This window comes from Ornithorhynchus anatinus, chromosome 8 (genome assembly GCF_004115215.2).
Source record: "Ornithorhynchus anatinus isolate Pmale09 chromosome 8, mOrnAna1.pri.v4, whole genome shotgun sequence".
NCBI lineage: Eukaryota > Metazoa > Chordata > Mammalia > Monotremata > Ornithorhynchidae > Ornithorhynchus > Ornithorhynchus anatinus.
The window spans coordinates 1,419,319-1,441,904 of record NC_041735.1 but is presented as its reverse complement, the minus strand read 5'-3'; the positions used below and the strand labels follow the sequence as shown (position 1 = coordinate 1,441,904).

Here is a 22,586-nt window from a genome sequence, read left to right as displayed (position 1 = left end):
CACTGACCCTTTCCCACATCCTCGTCCAAGCCCGAACTCCTTCCTTCTCCACACCCCCACCGTCACAGCCTCATTAAAGTCACACCTCCTCCAGGAGGCCTTCCCCGATTAAGCCCTCTGGAACTTCCCTGGCTCTGTCTCCCTTCAGCATCGACTACACACTTCGATCTGTGACCTTAGACAATTATTTGCCCCTTCCTCACCCTCACAGCAATTTTGTACATATCTTTAAATTATATAATTTGCTTATTTATATTCATGTCTGTCTCCCCCACTAGACTGTGAGCTCGCTGTGGGCAGGGAACGTTTCCAACTCTGTTGTACTGTACTCGCCCAAGTGCTTAGTACAGTTCTCTGCCCAAAGGCGCTCAATTAATACCACTGAGTGACTGATCTGACTACCTTCTATCTATCCCAGAGGTTAGCCCGGCACATAGCAGGTGCTGAAGAAATACCATCACCCTAACTGGGACCAAAAGGAATGATGACTAGCTGGCAGAGAGTGACTTCATTTCTGCCTCAAGCTGAAGACTTTTCCCCATCTCCCCAGGTCCTAAGGGAGAACTCCACGGGCACAAGGGCAGCTTCATTCCTACCTCTGTCTTACCTTGCCCCTGAGCGGCCTTTGGTCTGATCACGAGAGCCAACAGCAGGTAGGGGGCAGGGGACAGCTTCAGGGAGGTCCCAAAAGCTACATTTAGGTCAGGTGCCTCGAAGCTGGCCATGGAAGCTAGGACAGAGGCTGTTAAAACTGAAGAGGGGCAACCTGCGCTTTCCATTTGTCCATTTTGGAAGCGTTTAGATACACACTCCTTGGAATGACCGATTCACTGAGCTCCTGGAGACTGAGAAATGTCTGCCAGGAGCATCAAACCTAGAACTGGGGGGGGGGGGGGGGGGGTGGCTCTAATGCCCATTTTGGAATTTTGAAGAAGTCAAGCCTCCAAGGAAAAAGAGCTCCCCGACTAGCCTGCGAACTCCGGGAGGGCGGGGACCTGGTCAGTCCTCTTCCAGGCTGAATTTTCCCAAGTCATGTGGACAGTCCTTTGTGCACCCCTGAAGGAATGAAATATCCATCCTCTGATGGATGCCAAAGGTCAATCAGGTATTAAGTCGGGGAAGAGGATCAGAACAGCGTTAAGGAGCAGCGATGAGCTGCAGCCAAAGAAGAACGGTGATTAAAATGGCAGCTGGGCTCCCCTGGTTCCGAAACCGGATTCCTCCAGCACTCCTGGTGCTCTCCGCCAGCAGGCACAGGTCTCTCGCTCCCCAGGCAGGCAGTGGGAGGCCTCCAAAAACTCTGACCCTATGGAGGAGGCTGCTTCCCCATATAGCCGAACCCAAATGCTTTTGGACCCTTGGGCTTGGGTCTCTCAAGCCCAAAGCTCTCTCGCCAGGTTCCGCCGGGCTCTCTGGGAAATGCGAGCGAGGAGGGTGGCTCTGTCCCAGCCGCTGGGGCGTTCTTTGGGCCATTCGCAGGATGTGACCGAGAGGAGATCTCTGACTCTTCCAGAATCCAACCGTCATCTATTTGGGAAGAGAGTTGCTGCAAATGGACACAGCGTCTACATCCTGAGTGACTTGACTAGGGACCAGTCACAGACCAAGGATCAAGAAACTTTCAAAGCAAATGCTTTGGTGGCAAGGAATTCCACATAAGGCTTTCTATCCTTTCTAGCTGTTTGGCCGGTCCCAAAAGAAAAATGTAGAGCTATTCTTGAGCAAGGGAGTTCAGGCTCAGCGTTTTCTCCCAGATGCAAGGAAGAGGGAGCTGGGAGAGACTGATGAGAGTGGATAGAAAAGAAAGGGAGCAAAAGCATACTCTCCTTTGTTGTTCCAGTGGTCGTAAGAGAAGCTGACTGAGTGGGTTCAGCTCGTGGGACACGGAGATGCTCTTTGGCACAAACTGGGCAGAAACTTCCAACTATCATCGGCACAGTGGCCTTCCTGGTCTCGGCACTTCCCCCACTTGCTCTTCCATCTCAGGGGCACTTAAGATAGTCCTGGGAGACTGCCCCCCACCATGAGGCCCAGGAGGAGTCTGCTGGACAGCCAGACAGGGAGGGGGGAAGTGTAAGGAAAGCGACTGGGCAAGGCCTCCGCTATTGTGTCAGCCCTGGAGTGTTCCCACCAGGATGAAGCCACTCGCCCCAAATCTCAGGCCCTGGGAGGGCTAGCTAAGCTCTCACGGCCCACTCTCCCTAATCCCTGCAACAGCCGGGGCTGCGGGAGCTCAGCCTAGAAGAGGGAGACTTTTGAGATGTGTGGTGATGCGGGGGGTGGCGGGGTTCAGAAACCATTTCTAAGACCAAGAAAACCACATTTTACCAATTGGGCCTTGAAGAGGTGGCTGAAACGGTTGCTTTGAAGGTGAGAACATCAACCTAAACAGCACACTCTTACTATCGGGGTGCACGGCCATTTGGAAAGTGGGACGGGAAAGGCTCATTTCCCGAAAACCTTTAAAAGGCAGCACTAAGTGAGAAAATGCCCAAGAAAAATATCAAATCTCCACTTTCACACGAGCCAGACAACTCCTGAGATCCCCAAATATGGGTCGGGCACTATGGAGCTGGCTTCTGGGTCAGAAGAGAATGTGCGTCCCCAGGAATCCTCGCTAAAATATGCTTCAAAAGACTTTCTAGTGAAGGGGACGGAGTGTGTGGACTCTCATCTCTGATGGGGACAACTAGGGGGCCTACCTCCCTCTTGTCCAAAATTCGAAACAAAAATGACTTGGCAGAGAATGACTCACACTAGGAATGGGACCCCAGGGAAAAACCTGTAAGAGCAAATCCACACACTAACTTTAGGAAGAAAAAAGTACTACAGGATGAAACAAGATTTCAGGTGCAACTTCCAATCATTACGGGAAACACCCAGAGCAACATCACCCAATCCCTTGGGCAGACCTCAGAATTAGCTAGAAAACTTCCCTGCCCAGCTCCGGAACCACGACTCGGTCCTTCTGCACTGCACGTCCCCATGAAAAGAGACAGTTTGGTCCTTGAGTATTAGTGGATAAAAAAAACTTCAAGGCAGTAACCCGGCTCTCTCTCTCTCTTTCCCTCTACTTCTACCATCCCAACCGATCTATACGTACGTCACAAAAGAGCACAATTTGCACTTGGAGTGCTAACATGGGCCACAAACTCCTAGAGTTTCTATAGTGTCTACGGGGAAGTGATCACTCTTCTTGGAGACAAAGAACAAGGACTCTCTTCTGGGCCAGGCTGTGAGAGGAGATGAGGACCAAAGGCCTTCTACCACGGCAGGAGGACGTGAGGCAGTGAGGAGCCGCCGGCGGGGGCCCAGAGAGCCAACGTGCCCTAGGACGAAGGCCGCGGGGCTGGCACCCGGGCCCCTGCTTCGGCTCGGCCATCCCGGAAACCAATGACCTGTTCTAAGAGAAACGGACGGTCAAGTTGCCGAGAGTCCTTTAGAACTACCCTACTGGATCCTGTCTCTCCTGGAGGGTGCTTACCACAACTGGATAATCTGGACAGCCAGACGCTGGGCCCAGAGCATGCTGCTTTTACTGCTCTTCAGGAAGCCAGTGGCTAAAGTCTTAGAGGAGCAAAGAGCCCAAATCACTGATGGCCCTGACACACTTTAGAGACTGAGCCGGCCACCGCTCTTAGGCTTGGCGGGCCGTCTTCTGTTGGTCTTCGTTCAACTGGCCTCGGGGCCAGGCTGAGTGGCTAGCACATCTTCCAAATACAGAGAGTTCCAGATCTTGAGGGAGACAGAGGAAGGTCAGAGAGGAGGCTGTTCAGCTCGGGGGCTGAGCGAAAAATCTGTCTTTTGATTCAATCGGTCCTGCTTGTGGATAGAAGTCATCTTCTGGATGGAAGAGGGAATGAGATGACCCTAGTGTCTTGAATTGGTGGATCTGCAGGAACAGAAACTAAATACAGTGGACACCTCTTAACTGAGTAACAGCACCAGACGGATTTCCTGACAACACGTGCCAAAATACATCAATATAAAGAATTCAACGCGAGCTCTGGGATGAAGCTTAGACTTTTCTCCGGACCCAATTGCTCCAGTACTCTTAGTGAGCACATTTGCCAATCACTGATTACGGAATAGCACTGCAGAAGAAATACTCGTATTTTTTTTCCCCCAAAAGAACAAACATAAAAGGACCCACTTCGACGAAATCTTCTTGGGATTTTGGTATGCCCCCCCAGCCACCCTGCGACTTCTGCAGTTCCTACTTGGAATGTCTTTCTTTCACTCTAACTGTAGCTCAGGGAGTCTGTTGGCAGAAATAATACTCATAATAATCATCCCTTTTAGATTGTGAGCCCCTTGGGGGACAGGGACCATGTTCAATTCCCACCTGTGTATCCTTTCTTAGCACTCAGTACAGTGCTCTGCACACAGCAAGTGCTTACCTAATTCCATTACTACCCTGAATCTGTCAAACACTTTCCTGTTTCAAAGCGCTTGCACATTGCTCATTTCGTTTTTGTCCTCACAACATCCCTGTGAGGTAGGGAGAGGGCAGGTATTATCTCCATTTGACTCAAGGGGAAACCGAGGCCCAGAGGGGCCAAGTGGCATCCCCAAGGTCACTCAGGAGGCTGGTGACGGAACTCGGCCCGAGATCCAGGCCCTTTGACTCTCGGCCCCGGGGTTTCCTTCCCTTGGGGCCCCTGAAGATGCCTCCGAGGCCCGAGCTGGCAGCAACGAATGCTTGCAGCAGACCTGGAGCTGACAGGGGTCCCGGAGGCCTCTCACTCTCTAAGCCGTACGCAGCTCAGTTCCACGCCGCACAGATTCGGCCTCGGTTCGGAGAGCAACGGCAATCTATTAACCTGCCAGTCGGCTGGGGAACCACGTTGACATTAGCCAAAACCAAGATGCTCAGTGAAGGAGACCCCTTCTGATCTGCAGGATGGGGAAGGGGAAGGTTAAGGGGGGAGAGGAGGAGGAGGACACCCTCTGGGACCCCTGGCAGAGCCCGGCGACTCTGACCGCGCGGTGAGAGCCCCCCCCGAACCTCTCCCCAGGCCAGGAGAGGGTGAGATTCGGGGAACGCAAATGAAGAAATCCCACAGCCGGGGAGCAAATCACACCAAGTTTCTCTCGCTAACGGACTAGATGAGAATTGGGCTTCGCTGACGACGCACTTGCAGGGAAAATGCGTAGGACTGTTTATACTCTCATAGCGCATAGAAAAAAAAAAGCCTTCATTGTCTAATTTAGCTGTATTAGGTTTTAAGCGGGATTTCTCTTGGAGAGAGAGGGAGAGGACCAGAGAGGAGAAGTAGATGTATCCGAAGCCAATCGACTGGGCCCACTCTAATTCGCCCGCCACCGGAACGCTCGAGGTCGGAGTCGTGGAGACCACAAGGTATACGGCCCAAAGAGGGCTACGCAAATTTCCGGCTCGGATCTGGGGTCAGAATTTAGGACTGCGAGTGGGGATCAGACCGTTTCATTTCGCCAGCCAGGACCGAGCCGGATTCTGACATAATATGAGAGTACATACAGCACTTCGATAAGGCGTTCTGCTGCGGGTGGACCGCTTTTTTTTTTTTTTTCAGTTATGAAGTACAGAAGTTATATCTTACCTACTAGTGTGGTTTCTCCAAATTCTCCTAGTTCATCTCAGACCCTTGTGTACACTTCTTCTTTGCCAGCAGATGGAGACAACACCACTGAAAGTTTAAAAGACATCATTCCCTGTTTAAAGGGAGCTTGCTGGACTGAACCTCAGGGGAACCTAGCCCAGCGAGTTGGCCACACCAACTCAAAAAATATAACATTCGACGGCAGGCGGCCCGGCTACATCTCAACTGGGAAGCCCAGAGAGGGAAAAACAACATGCGCGTGGATCAGCCTGAGATATTTCTGAGGGGAGGAGCGGCCGCTGAGGACCACTCCGGTCTAAGCTGGTGCCTGCCAACCTGCCCTGTGGCATCTGAACTAGGTCTGGGAGAATCGAGGCTCCCTTTCTCTTCACGCTCACTAGCCACTCGCCCGCCACGAGGCCCTGCTGGGTTTCTACAACAGAAACGCCCGCATGGAGACGCCGGTCCTCGGGGTTCCTACGCCCTGCCCTCCGCCGAAGTCGCCCGCAGAGACGTCCCCCACCTACCGCCCTTCCTTCCTCCCTCTCTCGCCCCATTCTCTCTCGCTGTCTCCCTCCCTCACTTCCAGGACCACCGGAGCAACACAACACAACCCCCAAGGCCTACAAAGAAAACCTATCGGAGAGGCCGGGCAGGTATTCGAGTCACTTCATTTCTGTCACAAATAAGTCCAAAACGAAAGAGCAGCTGCACCGCAAACTCAACCACCTGTCGGCCCCCAGGGTCTCGGCCGAGGTACGCGCACACGGACCCCCGGGCCCCTCGAACGGAAACCAAAATATTCCCATAACGTGGGATCCGCCGGATCTCAACCGGATCTCCGAAACATTGCCCTTCAGCTGCTCTCCCGGTGCAATTCAGGAGGCGACCCACAGCACTGGACGCCAGGCTGAATTTCAGACCCTCCTCCACTGCCTCCCTTGTCCGGCAGCACACATCATGAGCCAATGCTAACGGACGCACAACCGTGAGCCCTGCGGGACACAGAACACCAGCCCGTTGCGACAGACCGAAAACGGGCCCGGAGGGCACCCCCGCAAAACGTCAGGCCTGCCTTAGTCACGCTGCCTCGTTAGCCGGGGACACCCCATGGATAGTCCTACGCCGCGAGGCGCTCCGGCCAAGAATGCACACGGTGCTTTCGGCTGATGGTTGCCGGCCAATCCCAACTCCTTAAGGCGCCCTGAAACATTCCATCGCCCATGAGAGCTTTCTTTGGAAGACTCGACCATCTTCCTATGGAGGGCCCCACCCCTGCCCGCCCGGGTGGCTGCCCTGGAAGACCACAATGCCTGGCCAGACAACACCTGGCGAGGGGAAGTCGGGGGCCCAGCCCCCGGCCCCCGGGTTTGGCCGTTGCCCTCCCGAGATCCCACACGGGTTCCGGCGGCAGGGCGAGCGGTGGCTCGGCTGATTCTCTAGCCTCTGGGGCTCTCTATGGCCTGGGAGAGAGCTGCAGCAGCTCTGCGAGCGGACGACGGGGTCCACCTCCAGGGCCACTTCCTCCCCAGTAAAAAGACCACCTGGTCCGGCAGGTCAGCGGTGGCCGGGAGGCTCCGGAGACCTAGCTCTGCAGACCAATCGAGCTAATGACCCACCCCGGGTCAGACAGACAACACAATTCGGCTGGAAAACGACGGACCGACAATTCCTTCTTTTCCTTTACTGAGGGGGGGGCTGAAATCACCAGGTGCAACTAACTGGCAAGACTCCTACTGGGTAGGGAGGGGACGGGAAGGGGACTCTACAATTTCAGTGCTCCTGCCTCCACCTGCTGGCAAAGAAAAACAATCAAACTAAGCATTGAACAGCGGTCAGGAAGAACGTTTGCATTTTTTTCCTCGACAAATCGATACATGGGCTAACGCTGCTACTTCGCACGGTGACTGCGTAGCGGTGAAATCGTTACCAAATCCCAACGGCCGCTCGGCGACCAACGGGTCCGCCTCTTGTCGAGGCTGAGACGGAAGCCACAGGTCGGACATTGGGCGAATCCGACCACATCAGCCGGGGCACGCATTTCAGAAGCGGTGTCTAATTACCTGGTAAATGACATCTTGGAAGAGGACCGGGAAGGTGAGGGCAGCGTCTTCGAGTTCGTTTAGGCTACAGTGCACCAGCGTCTCATCCTGGAGGGGGCGGAAACAGAAAACAAAATCGCCAGGAGGGCGTCAGGAACGGACGCCCACCGAGTTCCTTCTCTCCGCCCCTTCGTCCCCATCATCGGTCAAAGCAACGGTCCAAGCAGCCACGCCCACCCTCGGGCTGCGGGGTCCGAACCCTTGACTTTCCGCCAAGTCAGAGGTAGAGGGCATGCCTCAGCCTGGGAACGATCGGCGTACTCGGGGCCGAGACTCGCCCAGGGGGACCCCTGTCTCATAAGTCTGGAGAAGAAGGCAGGAGCCGTTGCTTAAAAAAGAACACTTCTGAAGCTACAGAAGTGGAACACTCGGGGATTGCTCTTCCTCGAAAGCTTCGAGGCTTCCAGCCCAAAGCGTCTTGTGTGAAAGGACTTGGTGGGCCCGGTGAAAGACGGGACTTCGCCTTTCTGGAGGATCTGGAGAGAGGCGGGTTGTCACCTCAAAGACAACCACGGAAATAATAATGATAATGATGGTACCTGTTAAGCGCTTACGACATGAAAAGCACTGTTCTAAGCTCTGGGGTACAAGGTAATCGGGATGGCCCACGTGGGGCTCACAGTCTCAATGCCCATTTTACAGATGAGGTAACTGAGGCACAGAGAAGTCGAGTGTCTCGCCCAAGGTCACACAGCAGACAAGTGGCGGAGCTGGGATTAGAACCCACACCCTCTGACTCCCAAGCCCATCCTCTTTCCATTACGTCACGCTGCTTCTCACAGGGAAATGGTCCTGCCTCTTTGGTAGTGCCACTTTCCTACCTCAGAGGAGAGCCAAGAACAGATTCCTGCAGAGTAGCAGCCTGTGCTCTTCTTTCACTCAGACACCCTTGAGCTGCACGGGCCCCTCTTCACTTCTCACCAAGTGACCCCAAGCCTCCCGGCCCCCAAACCAGCAGAGCAATCTCACTCTAGGGGCAGAGCGTTCCTCAGGGGGGTACCCTCCCGACCAGAGTCCACCAAGGGAGATGACGGAGCACACCGTGTTCTTCGAGGGATGCCTCACTTCACCTGACCCCATCTTCCTCCCTAACAGATCTGCCACCAGCCCGTTGTCTTCCTTCTCCTGTGACAAATCCTTTGTCGACCCGGATATCGAGTCCCCGCCCAGGTCAACGGAGCTCAGCGGTCACCCTATTCCTCAACTGATCGCCGGCTGGCTTCAGGCGCAGCAGGATCTTCTCCCTCGCTTGCCCTCGTGGCCACCCGTTGGAGCCCAGACACTTCCCCACCAGGCCAGGGCCTGGCCCTCACACCTCAACAGTCTTGAAACCCCAGGACCCCTCTCTTCCTTTTGCCCTCTGCTCTGCGGCCGAGGGTACCTCCCCAAGGCCCACAATGTACCACCCTGCAATTTCCCCGCCTGCTTCTGGATTATTTCTTATAAGAGATCCATCAGTACGCATGTCTGACAAAAACCTTGGAGGTGTTTTTTTTTTTTTAAAGCTTTCAATCTGTCGCACTGAACCTAAAGTTTTCTGATGTTCTCTCCGTTCCCAACCCCTACCCCAAGTTGATGGGTGGGAATTGGGAAGGGGAGTCTCTCTCTCCAGCAAAAAACCTACACTAATGCAGAACGTTCGCTTGGAGGCCACCAGGATTCAACTGGGGCAAATGGAAGTTTCCTGGTGTCCAGCACCAACCACCCACCCACTCAAAGGGGGCCTGGGATGGGGCGGAATGCGAGCCGTTCTGGGAGTCTGATCGCACGGGCTTCTAGGAGGGAAACTGACTCTACTGTGGAGGTGGGAAGAGTAAGCAGAGACGCTTGAGGGGTATTCTGGGATTGGGCGGATGATTCCCGAGGAAAAACGAGAAGGGATTTAGGAGGTGAAGAGAGCCCAGGCCTGAGATTCCTGTGAAAATAGACTGTGAAGGGGAAGGGGAGGAGCAGCAAAAAGGAGCATTGGGGCACTCAGGCAGAGGCCGACAGCGCCCCGAGCAGCCCAAAATGGGCACCCACCACTCCGGAGTCCAGTCAAAGGTTCAGGACCCCTAGCAGGCTCCTGAGCTAAGGGATGGTGCATCACCCTGTCCTGGCACCACGGCGCAAGATACAACATGCGCCTGGGAGTCAGAAGGTCCTGAGTTCTAATCCCAGCTTTGCCACTTGTCTGCTGTGTGACCTTGGGCAAATCCCTTCACTTCTCTGGGCCTCAGTTACCTTATCTGTAAAACGGGGATTTGCTTATATCCACCCCAGTGCTTAATACAGTGACTGGCAAATAGTAAGGACTTAAGAAATTCCATCATTATTATTAGTCTCTGCCTTTCGTATTTACCAGATCCAAGACTAGCGAGAACTCTGGCGTGCTCCGTGTCTTCAAGGGTAGGGCGGGCTTCCTGTTCAGCTGCTCTTCTGTCAGTGGGGGAACGTGCTTGATGAAGTAGTAGCTACAGGAGAAAGAGTGCCGTTACAAGCGGGGTCGGCCCAGGGTACTTCCCACTGACGAGAAAACAGACAAATATCACATCGAGTCCACTTAAGAAAGATCCGAAATCCTTAACTCACAATTGAGCCCAACCCCCTAAACGCCAGACACACACACGATCCCAAGTGCCAATCACTCTCCCAGCTGAGTTGGTTTATATTGTGAGAGGGGAAGGAAAAAAACCCCAAAACCCGCAGTACTTACGGATCAAAAACTTCCCAGTCTTCCTCATAGGTGGCTTCTGCGTGTGCTGATGAATAACCGCTGTCTGGAGATACTGGCCCTAAAATGGAATCAAAACGCAAAAACTTAATCTTTCAGTTTCAATTCTTTACTGTAAATAGGTCCCTATCACACTGATGTGACTGATCAATCGTATTTTTTGGGGCATTTATTGGGTGCAGAGCCCTGTCCTAAGTGCTATGGAGAGTGCAATATAACAGATTTGGTAGAAACGTTTCCTGCCCACAAGGCACTTCGCAATCTAGAGATGGAGACAGACGAAATAAATTACGTAGCTAATTGCCATGGGGCTTAGGGAGGGATGAATAAAGGGTTCAAATCCAAGTACCAGGGCAACAGAGAAGGAAGAGGGAGTGGGGAAATGAGGGTTTAGAGGGAGAAGGTCTCTTGGACACACACTTCAAATGAGGTTTTGAAGGTGAGGAGAGTCATCGTCTGTCAGAAATGAAGGAAGAGGTAGCTCCAGGCCAGAGGCAAGACAAGGGGAGGGGTAGGCGGTGATCGAGGTACAGTGATTGGGGTGGTGTTAGAGGAGCAAAGTGAGTATGCTGGGTTGTTTCAGGAGAGCAGAGAGGTAGGTAGGTAGGAAGGCAGTGTTATTGAGTGATTTAAAGCCAAAGATAAGGAGTTTCTGTTTGATCGGGGGGGATGGGGCAACTCCTGGAGGTTCCTGAGGAGGGGGGAGACTTGAACTGAACATTTTTTAGAAAAAATGATCTGGGCAGCAGAGCGAAGTATGGACTGCAGTAGTGGGAGACGAGTGGCAGGGAGGTTAGCGAGGAAGCTGATTCAGTAGTCAAGGCGGGATGGGATAAATGCTTGGATCAGCGAGGTAGCAGTTTGGGTGGAGAGGAAAGGGCCGGTCAGCCACTAGTGAACAGGAATTGACCAGTGCACGGTGACTGCATGGGAATTGTGATACGGTCCCTGAGGGAAACAAGCCAAAACAGGCACTGAGACCCGGGGCCGGAAGGATGTGGTTGGAGTGGGTGGGAAATTGCTGCAGGTACGTATCTCTGAACCCTCAAGGACCATACACCAACACCCCTCATTAGCTACCGAGGGAGTTTAATCAGACCAGACGGTCCATGTGCGAGGGGCTGAACACGAGTGCTTCCTCGTGTTCAAAATGACGATTCTCCTAAAATGATGGCTTGACATTGAAAAAGTTTGTGAATATGGGCAACACAATATGGGAGGTACATTCCCTGCTCTCCAGCTCCGGGTGCCTACCTTAGCCAGTGAACCCCTCCAGTCCCCCACCGACCCCATCTCCGAGCACTGCTTTCCTTGCAAGTGCGTCTCTAAGGTCACCGGTTCAATTCAATTTTCAATTCCCTTGGTTTCCTGAACACGCACGACAGACAAAGCCGTACAGGAAGCGCGGCTGGTCTTCTCCCCGGGGCTGCCTTTCCCTGCTGATCTGCTTCCCGAGGCCACAATTTTAAAGGAATTCCGGGGCTCCAGATCAGATTATGGCTAGCCCCAGAGGGCTCCAGAAATTACAGGAGCCTGACTTGTCGTTTCTACCTTCCTCGTGTTGATTGATCACTGGCCATTTCCATGAGGGGCAATGGCTACTTGGAAGAGGATTTTGGGATTTCAGTCGGCTCCATGCCAAACTGTCTTGGTCGACCCTGGCTCTCTGTGGGGGGGGGGGGGGGAAGGGAAGGGCAGGGAAGGGCAGGGAAGGGGGAGGGGAGGGGAGAAAGAGTGTGCACTGGTGGGGCCAAGCTACCGACCCACCCACTCCTTCCTCCCCACCTGGACCCCAGGTGGTTGGAGCAGCCCCCCACCCCGCCAAAGACAGAGTCGGGACCAGCCCCTACAATTTGTAAGGGCCATAGGATACGTTAAACTCAAGTGGCCAATGTGGATGGGAGATGTGGGCTTAGGCTTCTGGGCCAACGCCAGCCATGCATCAGAGCTCTTCCTGCTGCCCCATAGTGGCATTCGAGTTTTTCCAGCCCCCAACTCAGACAAGGAGACGGGGCACCAGAAAGGTAAGCTTCTCTCGTCTTTTTGGGGGTAAATCACTTGACCTCTCTCGGCCTGTTTCCCCATCTGTCAAGTGGAGACAAACTGCCCTAAACAATGAACCCCATGCGGGACAGGGTCTGCGTCCTTTGTGATTGCCATGGCAGTCAGACGCCCTGGGCTCTAATCCCAGTCCTGCCATGTGTCTGCTGGGTGACCTTAGGCGAGTCACTTCACCTCTCTGTGCCTCAATTTCCTCATCTGTAAAATGGGGGTTCAATCCTATCCTCTCCTAGACTGTGAGTTCCATGGGGGAAGGGGTCAATATCCCATTAACTTGCAATTACCCAGAACCTAGAAGAGTCCTTGGCACATAGTAAGCGCTTAAGTACCATAATAACTATTACGATGATGCTCAGTATTACTATATCAATTCAATGATCCCCCAGTGAAAGAGCTGCCCTTTAAAGGAGAAGGGGGTCTATTCACCTGTAAGAGGTGGGACATCTCGGTCAGCAGCCTCCTCCACTTCCTCCAAACCGTTGTTGATGGTAGGCCTGACTTGAAGCGCTGGGCTGGAGTAAGCGGCTCCGTTGGTTGAGGCGGTTGTACTGGTGGTGATCTCATCCACCTGGTCCATATCAAGCTGCTTCACTATTTCTTCGGCTTCCACAGCCTGTCCGGGCGAATCTGATCCCGATGTGCCTGGAAGAAGCGTTCGGGGCCCTCTCTGTCAGCGTATTCTTAACTCGAACCACCCAGAGAGCACTAACCTCCGGGATTAGCGTCTCAGAAAGCACCCACCCATTCCCCCTTCGGGACGGTTTCAAAGAATAACCCATAGAGAGACGAATGAAGAGGACGGTTTAGATTAGGGCTGACCCACTTTATACCAACGAAGGTTCTGAACTCGAGGATAAGTAAATGTGGAATCTGTTCAATCAATCAATGGGATGGATTGAGCGCTTACTACAGGCTTAGTCCTGGGAGGGGAGGGGGTTCAGTACCACAGAGCGGGTCAACCAAGGGGCTTACAGTACCACAGGGGTTCAATTTCAGGGGTGGTGGTAAATAGTATTTTCCAAATGCATGCAGATTTACTGTCTATTCTCTTTTCAGATGGAATATTCAGGGATATTCCCTATCATCGTCCACCAGTCCCAGAAATCGATCCAAACCTGACAGTACAATACACGCGTTTTAAAAATAAGTCCCACCCCCGGTATAAGACACGTCCTCCCCACTGCCAAGAGCAAAGTTTCTACAGGAACAAACCGGGAGATACCACCATTTCTGAGTCCTATGGATCTCAAGAGGGATCATAAGGCCCAGGCACCGGAACGTCCCTCAGGGGACTAAAATGGGACTTTCAGAGAATCACTTGGTTGAAAGAGGGCTGTGTTTATTGCCGAGACCCTGCTGATTGATTCAGAGTTTCCACCTACCATTTTTATTTGCTGGTGAGAAAAAGTTGAAGACGGGAGAAAATATGGTCCCCAGTAACGTTGTCCTCGGAGGACTGCCAGGAGTGGGATTATCTTCTAATTTTCCATTTTGCTTTACATGTTGGTTTGTCATTTCATAACTACCGGCTTCTGCGGGAGGAAAAAAAAAAAACAGAAACAAAATGACACTCCACTGGAAACCCAACAGTGCCTTTCATACATTCCTAGATGATTGTTGCTCTCCAATAAACTCTCACCCGGTTTTAACCGAGCCCTACGAAACAGAGAGACAGGAGTTATTTCTAATGGCATCGGTGAAGGCCCGGGTCACCGAAGTACTTGATCTGGGACTCGGTTTTCGGGAATGAGAAAGTCTCTATAAATTCAGGGAGGCTGACTCACACCTCTTGAAAAAAAACCTTCCACTTCAAGGATTTGGGTCCACGACAGAGAGACAGAGAGGCGGGCGGCGGGCTGGTCTCGGGGGGGCCGGCGGCCTGGAAATGCCAGGATCACCAACGCTGGTGCTGCCACCTGCTCGCCCTAATAAATCTTGGCCAAGTGACGGAAGACAAACGATACCCGGGGAGGTAACCAGCAAAGCGGGCCGCTTCTGCACTGACTTTCCCTTCTCCCTAGACTGTAAGCTCGTCCGGGGCAGGGAATGTGTCCGTTTATTGTTGCATTGTACTTTTCCATGCACTTAAAGTGGTCTGGACACAGGAAGTACTCAAATATGACGGAATGAATACTGGGAGGAATCTCGAGACACAATGATGCCTATTTGCTCCAGGATCCCCAAGGGCACAGCACACCTTGCGGAAACGCAGAAGGGAATACCCCCACTCTTTCCCAGCTCCATCCCACTCCCTGTATTTTTGGCTGGAGCCAGGCCTCCGCCAGCAAACCTGCCCTGTTGGCAGCAGGTCAGAGTGGGGGGGTCGCCATAACTGCTCCCCAGGCAGTCTTTCACAGGTGCCTGGGGAACTGGCTTCAAATTCAGGCAAGGAGACTGTCGGGCCTATCCCCTCTCCCGCCGTTCAAGAGTCCCCAGCAGGCTTGAGACAAGTGGCGGCCCCCTGTGCCGGGGGAGGGAATCCGGTCATTGATGTGAAAGCCTCCTGTGACTCTCGGGCAGACGGAGCCGGACCCTTCAGAGAGGCCCAAGAGTAACAGCAAGGCCAACCCACCCAAACCAGCAGAGCAGCGTAACCTAGTAGATTGGGCATGGACCTGGGAGTCAGAAAGACCTGGGTCCCCATCCCAGTTCTGCCACTTGTGAGCTGTGGGACCTTGGGCAGGTCACTTCACGACTCTGTGCTTCGGTTCCCTCATCTGTAAAATGGGGATTAAGACTGTGAGCCCAATGGGGGACAGGGACGGCATCCAATCCGGTTATCTACAGTGACTGGCAGATAGAAAGTACTTAACGAATGCCATAAGAAACAACAACAAAACAAACAAAAAAACCCCAGCCCCAATGTTTAGTCCTTCCTTTGGTTTAAAAGAAATTAGGTCTGGTCAAAGAGAAACCCACATTCTGGGAGAAGAAAACCAAAAACTGGTGGCAGAGGCTGGCGGGAATTTGGCGAGTTAGTCATTTTTCTGGAACGCTTGCACCAATTGTGCAACAGAAGCTCGTAATCATCTTCGGGAAAGAAGGATGCATGCATATTCTTAGCGAAATTTGTGTCATAAAAACAACCACCTGTCAAGAGTGGTAGGAAAGTGCTAGAAAATAGATGAGATCCACTGTATTTTTGGTTCACTGACTAACCAGGAAAGATTGGCTGATTTTCATCTGGGTCTGGGTGGGAGCAAGGAGCTTCAGCGCATGTGAAACAACATGGAAGCAATAAATGTTTCAGAATGTGAAAATGTCTAAGAGGCACACTGTTCTCGTGAGCTGGGGCAATATCCAGGGGCATTCATTCATTCAAGAGTATTTATTGAGTGCTTACTATGTGCAGAGCACTGTACTAAGCATTTGGAATGTACAATTCAGCAACAGATAGGGTGGTGAAGTGGCATGAGGAAGCAGCGGACGAAAGGGAAGGTCCGGAAATAATTTACAGAAGTTCTAGCACCTTTTCCAGACTACATGTAACGCTTAATGACGAACCCTCCAAGATGCCTAGAAATTCCAAGTTGCTGTACTTAAATCACTCTCTCATTCCTCGAGGGGAATAAGCGTGACACTGGCTTGCTGAAAACATTCAACAGAATAGCCGACGGCTTTTAGAGCCAACTCAAGCCTCCCACTGAATGTCTAGAACAAAGCCCCTTTCCCCACCCCACCTACAACCCAGGACAAGTCCTTGCAAATCCGAAATGTCACTGACGAATGACCCGGCCCATCGGGAGTTCCAGCGGAGGGAAGCGGGGCCAAGATGCTCCCGCAGAGGAGCCCCGAGGCCAAAACCCGAGAACCAGGGCCGGGAGGACTGACGGGGTGTCAGATGCCAGGCCCTGCCGCTCCAATGCCCTGCTAGTACCGGGGTGAATGGGGTAGGGGGGGATCAGGGATCCACTGGTCCACACAGAGCCTCGGGACACTGGACGGGGCTCACCCCTAGGCTGGAAGGAGTCCTAGTCCCGGATAGCTGGAGAGGCGGCATTTTCCCCACCCAGCCCAACAACGGATGAAGAGCAACAAACCTCCGTTTACTTGACCTTTCCGTCTTACTCGAGATATCTGTTTGTTGGGTTTTTCTCCGGGCCGTGGGGTTGAGGTGATCAAGTTGTTATCTATATCGCGTTCAAGTCTACTCCTCTTTGTGGGATTTTCTCTCTCTTCCTTAAAAGGTAAAATGAAAAAGCCAACGTGAATGATGCTGTCCTCCCCAACACGACTCGGGACAAAAATGGCATGTTCAAGTGACAAATGAAGGCCGGCATCTTTCCCGTGAGCAGGGGAGGATGGCCGGCAGTGAGGGAGAAGGAGATGGGGGTGGCTGTACAGGGAAAAGGACCGGTGGGGCTGGGAGGAGGGGAAGGGGCTCAGTTCGGCAGGCAGCTTTCTACTGAGAGGAAAACACTGGAGATGAGGTGCTTCCGCTCACTCCATCTCACCTTTTGATCCCTCCGACCACATTTTTAAGTGGTTGCTAAGGTAATTAACTTACCCCAATCCCACAGCACCTTGATCCATATCCTTATACGCTACTGTTTTCCCCATCTCTATTTCGATGTCCCTCTCCCACTCTAGACTGTCAGCTCCTTGTGGGCAGGGAATCTGTCCACCAATTCGGTTGCACTGGACTCCCCCAAGCACTTAGTTGAGTGTTCTGCACTCAGTAAGCAATCAATAAATACCACTGATTGAATGACAATCAGCTATGACTCCAAGTTGATCCGATTATGAAATCATCAGAAATTGGAGAGAGAAGTAACTGAATTTGGGGATAATAAATGAGATGGGTGAAACCAGCTCAAAATCATGTTTTTTGTTTGTCTTTTTAATAGTATTTAAAGGCTTACTATGTACCAGGTAGAGACAAGCAAATCAGGTTGGACACTGTCCATATACTACATGGGGCTCACTGTCTTAATCCCCATTTTACATATGAGTTAACTGAGCCACAGAAGTGACTTGCCCAAAGTCACACAGCAGACAAGTGCAGGAGCCAGGATTAGAATCCAGGTCCTTCTGACTCCCAGGCCTGTGCTCTATCCACTAGTTCACACTGTTTCTCAAGTTCTAATGCAGCAGGATTCATGTTTAGATTTTGTATTTAGAAGCATCTTCTCGGTATACATTTTGATGATCTAGTGCTTTGGGTGAGAGGTTCTGTTTTCGGTTTTTTTTTTCTAAGTAGAACAACTGCTCTTGGATCTTTTCAATCTCCAATTCCTTCCCCCGTAAAAAAGCAGGTTCAATGGGGTTCCCCACTGACGAGGCGGCGGGCCCTGTCAGCAGGCAGGGGAAAAGCATGGTGGCCCAGTGGACAGCACCCAGCTCGGCTGTTCGCTTGGCGGGCAGCTGGCAACTTGGTTGGTTTGTGGCATTTCGCTCTCCACGACCCCCTTCTCCCCGCCCAGAGAGAGGGGCTCACCTCCATTTCCCGCCTCAAGACAAGAGACTCTCCTATCCACTGTAACCTCATCTCCCCCTCAGTTCCGACCGCCAGTTTCCTTCACGACTCCACGGTGGGCGGGTGGGCAGGCAGGCCAGCCGGCCGACTCCCCTTCTTCTCGGCCTCACTCCCAGCTGGTTCTGGCCGTAGAGGCTTCCGATGGTTTGTGGTCTACGGCTGGAACGGTACCCAGCGATAAATACCCGTTTCATGCTTATTTTCCAAACTAATGAAACTCACCATGTTGGGCAGGCTGTGGTAGTCCCTGTGGCCGTGGCTGGGGGACTCTGGGCCACGAGGAGCCCTGGCTTGACTTAGCATTTTCCTGGGCTCGGACTGGTTTTGGGGGTCTATCGTTTTGTCTTTTCTGACAGGTCGGTCATCAACCAGCTCTTGGGCTGTGAGACCCTCTTGGGGGATGGAGTAGGGGCGGGCGTCTAATTCTAATTCTCCCCCGGGGGCCTTTTCTCCCAGGGCTTGGCACACAGAAGGCGCCTAATAGATAACTACCGCTTCTACTGCTAAGAGAACCTTTCCCCAAGTCCTGAAGGGAACTATTAGTCTACCTTTAGCCCGACAAGAGTTTTCATTAAAGAACTAAAATGTATTTTAAAGTGGAAATCTGGGTTCGTTAGCTCAACGACGGACCCTAGGCTCTAAGATCCCTGTGGCCAGAGAACCTGTCTACCAACTCTGCTGTACTGTACTCTCCCATGCACTTATCCCAGTGCTCTACACAAAATATGCGCTCAGTAAATATTAACAACTGACTGACCCACGAATCAAGGTGAAAAAAAAACCCCAAAGGCCCAGATTGGAAGAGTCCCAGGAATAATTTGGGAAATCAGATTCCTCAAATGTTCTGCTGATGTTATCTCCCTTCCAAGACCTCGGGGCCAGCAAACCTGTTTACCAACACCCTCTTGGGCCAACCCAACCTGCTGCATCGGGCATCCCCTCGTCCACAGTGCCCTTCCCACTCCTCTTCATCAACACATCTCCATTCCCCTCCTCCTCATCAACACTCTTCCTGAAAAATCTCCGGTCTCAGGAAGGCTTTTTTCCAGATGACGGGCCCCCCCGACCGTTTCAGCAGCTCTTCCGGGACTGTCTCTCTGGGCTGTGTGGATCTTTCATTTTTATTTCTGAAACCTGAAATTTTAGGAATCACCTGTGTATTTTTAATGATGAGGTTTCCCCCCTTGGAATAATAATAATAACGATGATAATAATAATAGTATTTGTTAAGCACTTATTATGTGCCGGGCACTGTTCTAAGCACTGGGGTAGATAGAAGATAATCGTGTTGGACACAGTCCCTGTGCCACATAGGGCTCACACTCTTAATCCTCACTTTACTTATGAAGTGACTGAGGCACAGAGAAGTGAAGTGACTTGCCGAAGGTCACAGCAGACAAGTGGCCCAGTCAGGTTTAGAACCTAGGTACTTCTGACTCCCAGGCCCAAGCTCTGTCCAACAGGCTAGCTAGGCTGACACCCCCATCACCCATGTGCCTTCATTCCTCGCCCCCATGTGCCACCTTCCCTCGACCGCCAACCCCCACCAAGGGCGGGGTCCATGCTTCCACGGAAGCTGGCCCATGAATTCTGAGAAAAGAAGGTTCTCAAGCTTCTCCTTAACTGACCAATAGTTCTGATTTTCGGGATGAAACTCTAATCATTTAATAAGTGGTTTAGATGAAGAGTGGTTCGGCCTGAGGAGCCGAGCCCTCTGGAAGAGGAGCTCGCCTCAGCAACAATCCCGTTGGGATTGTCTCCGAAGAGAGCCCCCCTCCGCTGGCCCCTCACCATTGAGCACACACGGAGGCCTGATGCCATGCCCTCCCTTTTCCCCTCACCCAACCATGGTGAATCATTCCCAAAAAGCCTGGGGAAGAGGATCAGAGATTCACTCCCAAAGAGTGGAAGAGTATGGCATTTTAAAAACAACCATTAACAGAGTTCACCATCTCTGAGGGGACGTTGGGGGTTGGTTGCGACGGGGGGAGGGAAACCTTTCACTTAATTGTGACTTGTTGAGATTTATGACAAATCGAACTTCGTGTCTTCTTTTTGAGAGCTTTCCTGAACTAGGCTTTTGAAACTCTAACAGCAGTCAAAAGAAGTTAAGCGACCACAATTCAAATAACTCAGTGTAAAGGAATTCCGTGGAGGGTTTCTAATTTCATCCACAAGAATCCAAGGTTGTTTAAAAATAACTCCATATTACGCCTTGCATGAAAGAGGCCTAGTGGACAGAGCCCTGGGCTCTTGGAGAAGTCGGGAGATCCAAACCCCGCTGCAGACTCGACCGCCGCCCGGGTTTATGTCGTCACACCACCCCCAGGCCTCCATTCCAGCCTCTATGACATCTGCCTTCAGAGTTGTTGTGCTAGAGAAAGTGCCACGGCAAACTGGAAAGGGCGCTTGAGTGAAAAGTGGTAGACCACAGACGGTATCATTGTTTTGATGTGACCAACAAATCAGTTATATTCCGAATTCTAAAAAAATAACCTAGCACTTGGCAGAGGACACTACAACAGTTAGCAGACAAGATCCTGGCTCTCAGTGAGTTTTTATCATTTTCGAAAGCAGTATAAGTGAATTCCAGGGAAATGCTGCTCTGGGTGGTCATTTTTTTAGTTGCTTGGGAGCAAGAATCAAGACTAGAACATTACGGCCTTTAGTCTTTCCAAGAGGAGTTCCACCCCTCCGCTCAGAGAAGCCGGGAACTCAACTCTAATCCCACGACCCGGGTGAGTCACCCCAAACCCGGCAATTAGCCCTGGGGCACCAGCTCGGGCAGGAGGAGCCGAGCGACGGGTCTGGCCCGACAGGCCGCTACCCTGGCAAGGGCGGTAGGAGCTGCCGACAGTCAATCTAGGCCTTCTGTGCCTCAATTTTCCTCCTTATTAATTTAACCGGTTGTTGGAAGAGCCAGTTTGGAACGGGCTTTAATATCCTCAGGGGACTTTTTCTGAGTGGTAAGTAAGTGTGAAAGTCAGAGGACTCACCTGCGAATGGGGATTCAGTACCTATCCTCCCTCCCTCTAAAGTCCAGGGGCCCCGTGTGGAACAGGGACTGTTCGATCCGACTGTCCCACATCTTCTACCCCAGGGGCTTAGAACGGTGCTTGGCACGGAGTAAGTGTTGAAGAACACGATTATTAATGATCATCAGTCCAGACCCAATGGCTTGTGATATCATTAGATGGCCAAGCCCTAGCCCAGAACCTCCGGAACAGACCGTTCCTCTGGCCCAGCCAAGAATTCAGCAGAAGTCAAAAAGGCCCGCAGGCCCGAAGACCTTTCTGACTCACGCTCGCCCAGAGTTAGAGTAACGGCCCAACATCCTCACTCTGAAATCAAGGGGCTTTAAGATTTCACCTTAATGAAAACAGTCATGAATGGAACGGAAGTCCTTCCCGACTTCGTTTTTTCAAACCCTCGAGGGACGGCCGGCTAATCGCCCAACAACTAAAATCAGGCCGGTAAAAACTCAAGTCGGCAATGACCTCAGCCTTCAAGCTGAACACAATTGTGGAAATGGGATTTTAGTCATTTCCAACTGACATCTCTAGAGTCCAAAACCATTCCCCTCTCCCGGAGACCAGCCAAAGGCACCAGGAACTATGTGATTTCCACCGGCAACTGACCCGGGTCCCTGGCCAAGGACGGTTTCGTCCACAGTCCCTTCACCCAAAGAAAGCTTTCCCCCGAACCATTCTATCGACCTAGAATATGAGACCAAACCTTGGGTGTGCTTCCTTTAATGAACTTCTTGATGGCTGGTAACAAGCCAGGTTCTTTCTTCTGGGTTTTTTCTCCGTCCACGGGTAGGCGCTCCTCCACCTCTGAGTGTTTCCTTTTGCCCCTTCTGGCCCTGACGGTTCGTTGGGTCTGGACTGGATGTGACTGCTGAGAAGCCTTCCGGGTTCTCAGCCTCATCTTTTTGGGTTACCACATGAACAACTGCAAGGCAAAATGAGAAAACCAAGATTACTAAAACCAACGACCACGGGAATCAAGTTTAACCACACCTACCCTCATCTCCCGGCTGAAAAGGAAGTGCCCGGCTTAACAGCTTAACCCCGGAGGTGTACGGTTCTTGACATTTACTTCAGAATGCCTTAATAACTAACGGTCCCGGGGCCTCCACTCACACAGGCTGAGACCCCCGGGCAACGTCAGAGAGACCCCCAGAGCGCCTGGATGACCGGCTGGAAGAGAGGGGACGGTTGGCCTCTTGGTGTTCGGGTGCTGCTTGCGGACTACAAGTGCCAGGCTAGAAGTTGAGAGACCGGAGCCTTCCCCTCCCACCTCCACCTCAGTTTATGATGTCACAGAGCCTCGGGGCCTCCGCCTTCCTGGTGCAGGGGGGGTCAGGGGCTGTGAGTGTACAGAGAGCCCACCGTTTCAGCTTCAGTCAGCCGCCCTTCCCCACACAAGACCCCCTCATTTCCCTCCTTTCTCCCCACCCCACTGAGAAGCGGCATGGCCTAAGGAAGGGAACCTGGGACTGGGAAGCAGGAGACGCGAGGCTGAGTACCAGCAAGGTTGCCAACCAGATGCACTGTCCTGGACAAGTCACAATCTCTCTGGTCTCAGTTTCCTCTCGGGTAAAAAGCTCCCGTCTCTCTCTCTCTCCCTCCCATTCATTCACTCCACCC

General features: G+C 52.3%; 1 protein-coding gene across 4 annotated transcripts in view; it reads right to left on the bottom strand.

Annotated features, from left to right (window-relative positions):
- CTDSPL2 (CTD small phosphatase like 2) overlaps positions 1-22,586 on the bottom strand; it is a 65,738-nt gene that overhangs the window by 12,528 nt on the left and 30,624 nt on the right. For 2 of the 4 annotated variants that reach the window (XM_029070575.1, XM_039912847.1), the window contains exons 1-8: positions 22,080-22,230; positions 21,670-21,888; positions 16,499-16,637; positions 13,841-13,990; positions 12,885-13,100; positions 10,380-10,458; positions 10,026-10,137; positions 7,646-7,732 (exon numbers count right to left, since the gene is read on the bottom strand). In XM_029070575.1, the coding sequence (XP_028926408.1) occupies positions 7,646-7,732; positions 10,026-10,137; positions 10,380-10,458; positions 12,885-13,100; positions 13,841-13,990; positions 16,499-16,637; positions 21,670-21,864 (978 nt within the window). In that variant the 5' untranslated portion in view covers positions 21,865-21,888; positions 22,080-22,230. Of the gene's footprint in view, positions 1-7,645; positions 7,733-10,025; positions 10,138-10,379; positions 10,459-12,884; positions 13,101-13,840; positions 13,991-16,498; positions 16,638-21,669; positions 21,889-22,079; positions 22,231-22,586 lie in introns of those variants that run through there. The other 2 variants (XM_029070578.2, XM_029070576.2) reach the window with 1 other exon arrangement.